General features: G+C 48.8%; 1 protein-coding gene across 1 annotated transcript in view; it reads right to left on the bottom strand.

The window, feature by feature from the left end:
- LGR6 (leucine rich repeat containing G protein-coupled receptor 6) overlaps nt 1-12,088 on the bottom strand; it is a 108,810-nt gene that overhangs the window by 54,624 nt on the left and 42,098 nt on the right. Inside the window, exon 3 of the mRNA XM_030473641.1 lies at nt 3,344-3,415. Coding sequence (XP_030329501.1) covers nt 3,344-3,415 — 72 coding nt within the window. The remainder of the gene's footprint in view (nt 1-3,343; nt 3,416-12,088) is intronic.

The raw sequence follows: 12,088 nt of genomic DNA, 5'->3' as shown, positions 1-12,088 counted from the left end.
AGGGTCCATCCGGCCAGGAAATGTGGCATGTGCAGAGCAAGGCCATCCTGCCAGGCTCACTCCAGCCAACAGGAGTTGTATGAAGAGCAGCAGTGGACAGCACCGGGACAGTGTGTGGATGGGAGCAGCTGCAGGCAGCACTGAGTCACACACTGGTGCAGGCAGGCTGTGGGCAACGCTGGGTCTGGATGCTCTCACAGGCTTATTGAGGAATGGAGCAACAGCGTGGGCCATCCCAGCTAGCTGCTGTGGGTGCAGGGTCTGCGGCCAAAAGGATGCATCCAGGCATTTTGCCCTCCACATTTTGGGGTGAGGCAGGCTCAGGCTGTGGTTGTACTTGGAGTCTTTCCCTGCAGAGTTTGGTGTGGGATTCCTTCTTGGCTAGTAAGTGCTGCTGCTGCATGTTCAGCCAGGAAAGTAAGAGGCCTGGCAATCCTGCTTGTGCTGCAGAGAGCATTTGATGAGGGATACATGTGCAAGGGTGGGATGTGGTGTGAAGTTGTGGCATCACAAGCTTAGCCACATTGCCAGCTGGGAGGGATGTTTCCTGGCAGATGGAGCTCCATTCAGGGCACTCAGAGGTAAGGGGCATTCAGACAACTCAAGAGGAGGTCTGGAAGGACAGGCAACTTTCCAGTTTTCCAGAGGCTCTGATTACGTGGCATATCCTGCTACCCTGGAAAGCTCCAACGCTGGAAGAGCATGGACTAAAGAGTTAATTTTGTAAGGGAAGGACCTCGTCAGAGGAGACAAACCAGCCTATGCATCTGGTTTTTAATGATCTACTAAAGCATGGACCCAAGAGCATCAACATCCGTGGGGAAGGTGTGGGTTGGCCAGAGCCCCTGGGAGAGGTGCAGCTTTTGGATGGGGGCTGGCTCAAGGCTCGGTGCATGAAGATCTCAGCATATTCCCATGTGTCACCGTGCTTTGCCGGCAGTGGGGCAGCCTGGCTCCTCGCTTGCCCTCTTTCAAATCTCCACACACCTGCCTCCCTGGGTGTACTCCTGCATGGTTTCTCCACAGGCCTATCTTCATGGCCACTTTCCAGGTGGTTTTTGTGCAGTGAAGCAGCTGGAGGAGGCAGAGCCAAGAATCTCGTCCTGCTTCCAGTAGCTCTGGGATTCACTGCGAAGGCAGGGAGAGGACCATCTGCACAGGCAGGTTTGTGGAGGAAATCCCAGGGTGTTTCCCATCCTTTCTAAAACATAAACTAATTCTCTGGAAAGACCGGGAAAGCACCAGGCCCCCTGACAGCCCAAGATGAATGCGAGAGTTTACTTGTGGACATGCACATGACTGCAATTAGCACATTAAAATTAAGTTATGAAAATTGTTGCCATCCCCAACCTGTCTCCATGGGGGACACTCCTGTCACCAGAGGTAAGATCTCTGATACTGATGTGAGTCAGCTCCTGAATACCTACAGACTTCAGCTGGCCATGTTTGGGGCAGCCATTCCCAACTCTAGCCATGCATGTCACCTCTGTCAGAGCATCCACAGTTCTAGATGTAAACTGTCCTTAATATCCCTGGTGCCAGCTGCTCCAAAACCTGCTAGTCCTATTTCAGATATGGAGAACATGTATTTCCTTCCTTATTGCAGCAGCTGCTTGTCCTTAAAGGTTTGTGTTTGTCCTCTTTCACTTCTACTTCAGGTTAAGTAACCTCAGTTCACTCATTATTCCTTTAGGTCATCACCAGACCCCTGATCCTTCTCACTGTTTTTAAACAAAGTAATTCGGTTTTCTTCACTGGGCTGCAGGACCCAGTGTCTTATCCCTCCAGCACACCTTGGCCACAAAAGCAAACCCATGTGCAGGACCAGGAGCCCCAGAAAGTTGTGTTGGTCCTCCTGTGAAGTTGCCCACCTGGATAAGCTTCCTCATTGCAGTGGGCTGCAGAGAGCACCTGGGGGATTGACCACTGGGGCTTACACTCCCCTTTTGCAAGTGAGGAGGAAGACCCAGAGATGATGATCATAGACCTACACAGTTCACACTTCTCAGCTCCTCTCAGAGGGGTCCCAGCAGCCTTGCACCATGCACCCTGTGGGAACTGGCTCTGAGTGCATCAGTGAGGAAGCTCGTGATGCTCTGTGGTCCCTGCACTTGGCCTGTGCCCATGCAGAGCAGGCGGTGAGAAAATCACCAGGGAAGGTGAAGAGAGGTCTTGAGGATGGTGGGATGGTGGGAGTGGGGTACAACAGAGTGATTAGAGGAAAATGAGGAGTTGATGGAGCAGGGATCTGAGACTGCCAGAGTGTTTAAGGCTCAGACTGCCCCCTGCATGCACCGAGACATCTGAGGCTATTTGTGCTGCCCATGGACCAGTTTTACACAGGAGATGCAGGAGGAGGACATGGGCAGGAGGTTCATTTTCAAACACAGCCAGCCCTGCCCTGCCCCACTGGTGAGGAGCGGTGATGAGGTTGTCCTGAAGCACTAGGACACCAATTTCAGCTCTCACAAAACACCCTTGAGAAAGCTTCTCCATCCAACCATTTCTCAGTTGGAAATGCTCTAAGCCTTCAAGCTGATCCTTACAACAGGGTCACTGGTGAATGTGCTACTGCTACTGCCCTGTGGTGGAGCACGTTGGGTGGCAGGACAGAGCAAGCATGCTGCTCTCCTTTCTGCAACCCGTGGGGAGCTGTGCTGCCTCCAGAAGGGAGGCATTGCTCTAGTACCCTGCATCAGTAGTTACCTGGGCCTGACACAAATAGGAATTGATCAAAAGCGGCTTTAAAAGCTCCCGCGTTCCTGGAGGAGAAAGTTCCTCTTGTTGAAATTGGGTGGGAGAGCTGCGGTTTTTCCACAGTTCCTTTGATTTGTTGCCTAATGCAGGGGATGGATAAATCTCTAAGCCCTGAGATTTAGGGCAGGATTCATACTTTACATCTTCAGAAGACGTAGTAAACAGCCCTATGCTCTCTAATCCTGGAAGCAGGTTTGTACCTGCTCGCTCTGTGTAAACTGGACCAGCTACAACAATTTCATATTGTGGCTGAGTTCAAAACATCCCCTTGGGGATGAAATGTTTATTGCAGGAGATTTTTAAGATGGTTTCTGAAAGGGAGAAATGGATTCCCACCTCAGTACCCTTCACAGACCCTGTGGGACTGTCACATGGATGCAAAACTGGTGTGACTGCATCAGTGGTGAGACAACCTGGCCCGTAGGAAAGTACTTGCTGGTAAGCTTTGTCACTTAGACTATCCCCACTGTACAGGCAGAGGGTGGGTGGCCTGCCCACAATGACAAGGGAGCCTTCATTTACCAAGGCTGGCCATTACCAAGGGCTGGGGAGGTGGTGGCTCTGCAGAAGGGATGGAGTTACTTACAGAATCTTCAGGCTGTAGAGGCCAGAGAAAGCTTCCCCTGGGATCCTGGAGATCTGGTTTCCAGAGAGGCGTCTGCAGTGAAGAGAAGAGCCAGTAATGTGTCAACATCCTTGTAATGACAGTCCCTTGTCTGCAGAGGCTTAACAATTCATTCATCTTGCCACAGTTCCCGTGGGGAGGAGGCTGCAACACCTGCAGGCTGAGCCATGGTCACACGCTTGGGCAACCTTTGTGTTTCATTCCCTTACAGTTGGGGAACAGGCAAAGAAAATAATAGTTTGTTACTCCTGCCAGACCTGAATCCAGCATTATCAGTGTCCAGTGGCAGCTCATGGCTCAAGTCATTCCCTGGATACCTGAAGAGGACCCCACTCCATTTTACAGCACAGGCTGCCTGTGAGAGGGACCTCTGCTCAACGGCGTTGACCAACCTACAGACCCTGCTCTATGCCAGGCACCTGACAGTGAGGGTGGAACAGGGGAAGAACTACTTTCTGCTCACTCACGCATGGTCCTGAGGGGATTATCTCTAAATCATGGCCCTTTTCTGTGCCTTTTGTCTAGATGTGGCCAGTTTCTGCATCCTTCAGGTTCTCCTTTGACCTGCCCTTCAAAGCTCGATGCCACTTGATTTTCTTCCACTCCCTCATTCCCAGCTCTACTTTGATGTGTATAGTCACAGCTAAGGCCTAGTTCGTTCAACACCTGAGTTTAGTATCACTGCTGTGAGGGGAGACAGGGAAAGGGGCTGGAGATGGGGAGTACTGTGTAGGTTCCACAGCAGAGCCAGCTCATCTGTCCAAAACCAGGACAGAAAAGTCAGAAGGGGTTCTTGAACAAGTTACAGCTGGAGATAAGCGTAGAGGGAGGACAAGGACAGGGACAATGCAGCCTGGGAAGGCTGACGGGTGAAGATGAATGCGGAGGGATGAGAAAGAAAGGCAAAGTGCAGAGCAGCATCACAAAGGAAAGTGGAAACAACAGGGGAACAGAACAAAGAGCAAGGGACAATGGTCAGAACTGGCTGAAAGAATTTGTCCACAGAAACCTGTGGGATTCATCATTGTACAGCATCACCTGATCAGAGCACTCAGATTTTAGCAAGGCCCAGAGCAGGCTGGGGCATTAACAGGGATTTGGAATTTTCACTGACATTGGAAACTGCATCACTGTTACCATCACTTTCACAGATGTCCATGACTCGAGTCTAGGCTTGACCTAAGGAGAATCTTCTCCCGTTTCTCCAATGAGGAAACATGGACCAAGTGCCAGTGCCCATCAGTTAGAAATCATGAAAACAGGTTTAACAACCTATTAAGACCCCAAATTGCTGCTGCATTTGTGCTTTACTATCTGATCCCCAAGTGGTCAAACAAAGGTCAAGGTTGGACTTCTCCAGGGTCACAGGTAAGAAACTTGTTGCCTGCTTGACTCGCATCTCCCAAAAGGAGACAGTGAACATCATTTGTGACCAGACTCATCTTCAGCAAGTCCAAAGCAGAACCAAGAGGTTGGGCACAGATGCTGGCAAGCTTTTTATATTCGTTTAGCATTGACAAAGCTCATTTCTTTTTACGTGTTTTGTCTGTGAAGGAGGCAGGTGTCGAGGCTGAGCAGTGTAAGCCAGGCTGGAAGCAAAGTGCATTGCAATGGGGACTCTGCAGAGGTCATGGGGAGGATCTGGGCTGTTCTAGGAGCCACACATCCCAGTGGCAGAGCAGGCATGTGTGGGTGCCCTCTCCCTCTCCCTCCCTGTCTCTCCCCTCCGGAATCTAGAGAAAATTGCTCCCATAATTAGGCCTCTGACAGCACAAACAGCACAGGGTCGTCCCTTTAATGTGTGTGAGCAGGTTGTAACCTGCCTCTCTGCAGTATGCAGGCTGTCTGGCAGGCTGGGCTATTTGTCACTTGGGGGCTGTGATTTGGGGTAATTGCTCCTTTTGATTGCTGATTTCCACATGGGAGGGAGTGTTGTCCAGAAGACTGGAGTGCTTGCCCAGAGGGAAGGTGTTTCTGTACTACAGCATCCTCGGCCTGCTCCCAGCATCCATCCTACCAGGCTGTGGTTGCTTGGCGAGGGGCTGTCTGTCCTCACCTCCCTGGAGCTCCTGCCCGCTCCCATGCCTTAGCTGGCAGCAGTCTACATGTATTCACTGTTAAATGTGCCTCTTGACTTGTTTCCTGGCAGCTCTGCACCTTTATGTTCACTTTCTTGGGTGTGTTTGAGTGTTTGATAAGTCCCTAAATGGATCTGGGACCTCCAGGATTAACAGGAAAGGAGTGTGGAGCTTGGGGAGTCCAGGCTGGGGTTTCTGGTCTCAGAACAGGGTGACAGAGAGCCCCATGTGCTGGTAGGACACATGCTGAACCAGGTTGTGGCATCTCAGCATCATGCGCACAACAGAAGATGAGGGGAAAACCCCAGCTTTCTGCAGGAGATGCCCTGGTTTCAATGGGCACCATCTCTGAGTGAGTTCAGAGGCACAAAGCATCACGCAGCCCCAGGAGTTAGGTCTCTTTTTAGGACAGACAGATTCAATTCAGCTGTATGTCCTGCTGTCCTGGAGCTTACACCGTGAAATAGGGTTGGGAGAAAGGGAAAGCTCTGGATTTAAAGTGACTGATGGAAGAAGAGGGAGAGGAGAGGCAGGTGGAAGAGGAGGGTGGGAGCTGGCGTTGGCTGGCTTGCTCTGGAAAGCTCATGTGTTTGGTGGATTTTAGATTCTGCTCTCCCCCCACCTTCCCCACTCCCGTGATTTCTGGGAACATTCCTCCAGGCTTTGATCTGCATTCCCAATGCACTCCAAGTTGGAACAAACTCATGGTTTACCACCTCATGGTTGCTGCAGCTGAGTTACCACAGGCTCCCACCCCCTCCTGTATCTTGGGCTTCTTGGTCATGCTACAAGTTCCATGGCACACCCAAAGGCTGTTTGTTGGGCATGATCGCTCATGTCATGTGCTCAGGCAACACGATGATGCTCTTATCATTCACATTAGGAGGCAGGAACATTGCCCATTGGCAGTACAGGACAAACATGTGTGTCCATATTCCAGTGGAATTTTCCCCTTGCCAGATCTTTATTGGGCATGTCAGCCTCCCCCTTTGATCTTCTGCTCTGGTTCATTTCTCAAGTACTAACACTGTCAAGGCAGAATCTGTGCCCAGTTACTCCATGCTCCTGTCTAAACAGTGTCATCATGCCAAGACTGTGCCATCCCCTGGGCACACAGGGGACAAGGGCACTGTGTTCTGCTTGAGTTTGTTCTCGTGCTGGTGTAAAAGAGGAATGAAGCCAATTAAGTCATACAAGTGAAAACATTGTATGTTTGAGGAAAAAGCCAGGCTTGAAATCTCCCTTCCCTTACAGGAATCTGCAGCTTGTCCTAGTCTGGTACCACCTGGAGGTGTCTCTAACGTGATCCTTGCTGCCTTGCTCCATCCCTGAGGACAACACCACGCAGACCTGTTTCTAATTCTGCTCTCTGTACCCCCATCAAATGCCTGTTCCAACTCGATAGATTGATGGCATTCGTTTCTTTTGTTTATGGTTCTTAAGCCAGTTTTCAACCCACATGAATGTTCGCATGCAAGCTAGTTTGGATTCGTTTGCCAAGTAAGATTTAATAAGACACAACTCCTTAATGAACAACCCAATGCAGGACACTGAATGCCTTCACTCCATTGCCTTATAATATAAACTGTCAATGTTTTCAGGAGACATTTGTTAGTTCCAAACCTTCAGAGCAGTTTTGACCCTTGACTCTATTCTGTGTGCCCCACTTGGGATGCGCCAGAATGGAGTTAGTAATTCGGAAGGCAGTTTTCAGGAAAATTGGGGCCAGCTACCCTCACTTGCAAGGCTTTTTCAGCTGCTGCACACAAACCCCAGCCTAGATGGAGTAGAAAAAGAACTGAAATCTCTTAATTTTCAGTACATTTTGAATTTGACTTGGTCCCCTGCAATAAATTGGCTTCATTTTTCAGTGTGCATGGTGGAGAACCTCTTAGAAGTCCCTGTCTCCTGTCCCCACCTGCAGCTTGGCCAACATCTGCCTCCAAGCTACGCCAGGTTGCACAGGGATGACCTTTGGAAGGCTTCCTCAGGGGAATTGTCCTTTAACCCTCTCTGTGCTTTTGCCCACCCACTGAACTGATGACCAGTGCTGTCGTCTGCCAAGGATCAATGTCAACCAGGAGGACAGAAGTCCTGGATGAACCAGGGCTAGACCCCTTGTTGCTAACAAGTTGCATCCTGTGGCCTTCTCAGACATAGGATCTAGGCAGCATCCTGAGGGAACCATGGAGTCCAAGCAAACAGGGAGCTGCAGCTCCTCACCTACAGCCATCTGGAAATGGAGAGCTGTGTCAGGCAATGTTGCCTCCAAATCTCAGCATGGCAAAGCAAGGTCATGGCCCTACAAGACCTCTGCAGCCTGCTGTGTTATGGAAACCTATGGAAACCAACCAAAGCTGCTCTGCTAGGAGTACCCAACTCCAGAGATGTTACTGCACTGCTCCAGAGAAGGCTTTTCGCCATGGTGCCAGCACACTTGAACATTGCCTATAAATGTCAGTACCCTTTACACAGCAGAGCTATCACTCCTGAAGGAGTCATGCCCCAAAGCCAGCATTACTGCTGTCCTGCCTCTTACAAGCATGAGATTTCCTTGGAGTGAGACCCTGTGTGGGACAATACCCCCAAAGGTGAATGCTTTCGATGTCTAGGAGCTGATGTGGGTGATGTTGGGTGCTCCAACACCAGGCAGGTGCACAATGAAGCAGTGACCTATGATCGCTCCACTGGTCCTTGCACCCACATGGTAAGAGGCATGAGAAAGGGGGTCCTTCCCTGGTGCAAGGGAGGAGAAGAGGGCTGCTATGTTCACAGCATACATGCTTGCATTGTATTTTGTTTTGCTTTTATGCTGTTTCTTAGCCTCCAGTCCCTTCGGTTGCAAGAGCTGCCTCAGAAAGGGAACGGCCTGCAAGGGGAGGCCACGGTGTGGGTCCTGAGCCTGCTGTGCCTGTGCTGATGCAGAGGCACGGCACTCCCCGTGATGCTGAGTACCTCTGCCCTGGGGGCCTGAGAAGAGGCAGGTGAAAGAGCCAGTGGCTGGGAAGGGGTCTGATCTTGCCGCTGTGCCCTGAAGCAAGAGGTGAATGGCAATGAACACCTGCCTTTGGCTGCAGTTTCTCTTCTTGGCACCAAGTGCTCTTGTTTGGATTCAAAGCGCGGTAACAAAGCCCTTGCCGGCAAACACATTTCAACATGTTATTATTCCCAGGCTGGCTTTCAAGATCCTCTTTCTATTCCTTCTGTACTGATTGCTCTTGTTTCTCTTGGCTCCCAGCTCTGGCTTTTCAGGCTTCATTAACTGGAATTTATTAGCAACTTTAAACAAGCTTCCTGCTGCCAAAAAGAGAGAAAGAAAGAAAAGAAGGGGGAAAAATAGAGAAAGAAACAAAGAGGAGACACACTAAACTCTGGGCTGCTCCCTGCCTGTGTGAGGCCCAGCTCTGAATGAACACCTCTGTCACTGGAAGTTTTCTTTGAAGGGAAAGTCTGGTGAGTGCCTGGGCTGAGATCATGCCTGCTTCCAGCACAGCCTCTCCTGTCTCTGCTCTTTTTCCCCGCTGGAGCTGGAAGCTGGTGGTGACAGAGGAGAGCGCAGATTGATGGAGAACCATTGGAGAGGAGTCCATGGTGGTGTGGACTCTTCAAAGCCGTCTGAGACTGGAGAATCTGGTCTCTTGGCATCCTCCGAGCATAAGTGCTAATTGCATCCGCAACACCTTCCTAAGCAGCTCACAGTAAAAACTAATGACTAACAGGTCCTGGCACACCTGAGAGGCCCATTCTCATTGCTGAATGGATGGGTAAATAGAGGCACTGGCAGGGAAAATCACTTTACCAGGACCACACATTGAGCACGCAGTTTGAGCTGGAGCAATCCTGGTGCCTTCATCTGTGCCCTAACTACAGCATTGACTCTAATCCCTTGTGGGACACGGCTGTTTGGTCTCTCGAGGGGATCTAAGGCAATGCAGGAATGTCCTGTGGGACACAGCCCAGCTGGACATCATGGTGTGGCTTGGGTGATTGATTTGCTGTCCTCAAGACCTTCATGTGCCACCCTCCTCTCACTTGTTCCTTGCATGCCCCCACCCAGCATGGGTGCATGCAGAAGATTAACACACTACGGGCTCAGGTGGATCCAGCAACCTGGATTCGCAGTGCTCCATGCAGCTGGAATGATGTGCAATGAGACACATTTGTCCTCAGTGTCCATGGGACACCTGCATCATCTGCCTGTTTTTGCAGCTTTCTTTCCTTTTTCCATTGTTCCTGTTCCTTGGTCGAACCCCAGCTCCATGCAGAAGCTGAGCCTTATCTAGCTGCTCTCTGAACTTCATGAAGCTTCACCTTCATGGGGAGCCTGAGGTTGTGCTAAATTAGAGGCACAGAAAGTGGAGGAATTGTAAAAGGTGTGAAACACCAGCTCTCCTCCAAGCTGCTGTGACCCTGGGCTACTGGGCCTAGGCCTAACAAGAGAGAAGATTGGCAGCAGCAGAGCATGAGAGGGAAACTATGAGGAGCTTGTGGAGGAGGCAGAGGAACATGGACTTCCTCTGGCTGTCAAAGAAGATGAGTTTTACAAACCACATTCACATGTGTTCAAGGGCCAGGCCTGTCAGGAATTTCTAGGAGTATTAGACCAAGGTAAAAATGTCCCAAAGACGTAAGAGTTTCCAGAGGACCTGAAAAGAAGACTTCAAAATGTGTTGAATCTGGCAAATCTTTTTGGCTGAGGAACCTGTGATTTTTTTCAGAAGGTTCAAGCACCTTTTTTAAGGCATCTTTGCAATAAACCAAATATCATTTGAAATACCATTTACTTTTCGAGTTTGACAGGTGGGCAGGCAGGTCTTCCTCCTCCCCAGGAGGCACTAACACTGAGATAGCTGGATTGTCCCTCATCATTTAGCAGGGTTTTCTGGTCTTCACTCACTTTGCGTGCCTCAGCATGGGCAGTTCTTCCATGGGGAAGTAGACAGAAGGCTTGGTCTCATGTGCAACATGTCACCCCAGTAGACTTAAGGAAATATATTCTGCATAGATGAAATCTGAAGAGATTTGAGCTGTTAAACCTGAACAAACTTCTATTGAGGATGTGTAAACACACAGGATTTGCTTGCTTGATCCTTGTGCACATCCTGGCACAGAGTGTGATCCCATCCTGAATGTCATGGTCCTGATGTCATGTTTTGGGATGAAAGTGTGGTAAAGATAGAAGTGAAAAGAGCAAGGGAAATGCCAGGCAAGTTGCATTACTGGTTGATGACAGCCCTATGAATAATGTACGCAGTGTCCCTGTCTGGATGTTGTTATTGAAAGAATCACTTTTAATTCCTGATAGTATATAAAAATCCTTCCTTGCTTGATTTCATATAAATTGTTTGATTTCCATAAATAGGATTACTGTCTTATTGATGTCAAATTCAAGCAGGAACTTGAGTATACATAGACATATAATGCTACATTTTCCATTTCTTTTCCTAACCGTGATATTTTTTCCTAGTCAAAATACCTTTGCTTTCCAAATGACGACTTGTGGCATTTTGAACCTCTAGTAAACTGTTCTCTAACAACTTCCAATTATTTTTCAGATTTTCCTGTTTAAATTTTTCCTTTTCATCTATTTCATTCATAATTATTTTTGGCTGTGGGAATCTGGCTCTTTTGGAGCCTATGAATATTTATTCATTGCTGCTTGAGACTGTCCTGTTTGTACCTGACATGTAATCAGGACACAGTTGCTTGCAGCAAGACAATAGTTAATTGTATACAAAAGAGTATGGTCTCTGTGTATGAAAAGCTGTACTGCCCCCAGTGAATGCTTTGGGTGTCCACACTTCAACACAGATACTGACAAAATAGGAAAAGAAAGGCTGCAAGATGGATGCAAGGTCTTGAAAAACCCACATTCTGTGCACAGCTCGAGCTCCAAAGCTAAAGAAGGATAAAAAATTACTCCTGGTCATTCTGCAATTGCCTAATGGGGAGGGGAGTTTGCATAGCTCAGGTCCTTAAAAGTCTGATGAATAGGAACAACAGATAGGTGAAGAAGAGCTGCAAAACAAAACTCCATGGTATGATTTGGTAATTACGAGATTTGACCTGTCGTGGGAATAATGAACAGTGGTATCTGGTCCAGTCTCGTTAGTCAAGACTGAATGTTCAGAGGAGTAAGTTTGTCTTTGCATTTGTGTGTCCGCATAAGTATGTATAGTCACCTGCAAGCCCTTTCTAAATGCACAGATGGGACTTCCTGCTCGTGGCAGTGGTGCCTCAGCATGGCACATCACCACACCGTGAAGAGGCTCATGTCAGTAAGGGGTTAGGCAGGTCACCGCAACCTGTCCATATCACTGGCATTATGCTCTACTACTGCATGCTGATGATTCAGGGTTGGTCCACTGCAGAACATATGGCCTAGAACATCTGGGAAGTGAAACTGCCTCCTTTCAAAGTACTGCAAACACCTATTCTGTAGGAAATTCTGACATTTTGGAAAATACCAGTTTTGAAATGTTGTGTATGGCGGTGGCTGCAAGAAGTGATTCAGTAAAAAGTGTTTCATTTAGGTTAAGCTGTAGTGAAGTGTTACATATAGAGAGTAACTTTACAATACATCGATCAAATGCAGCATTAATACTAGTATTTCATGAAATGTAAAAAA

The sequence above is a fragment of the Strigops habroptila genome, chromosome 18, assembly GCF_004027225.2.
Source record: "Strigops habroptila isolate Jane chromosome 18, bStrHab1.2.pri, whole genome shotgun sequence".
Taxonomy (NCBI): Eukaryota; Metazoa; Chordata; class Aves; order Psittaciformes; family Psittacidae; genus Strigops; species Strigops habroptila.
The sequence above is the reverse complement of the archived record's forward strand: the minus strand, read 5'-3'. Positions and strand labels throughout refer to the sequence as shown.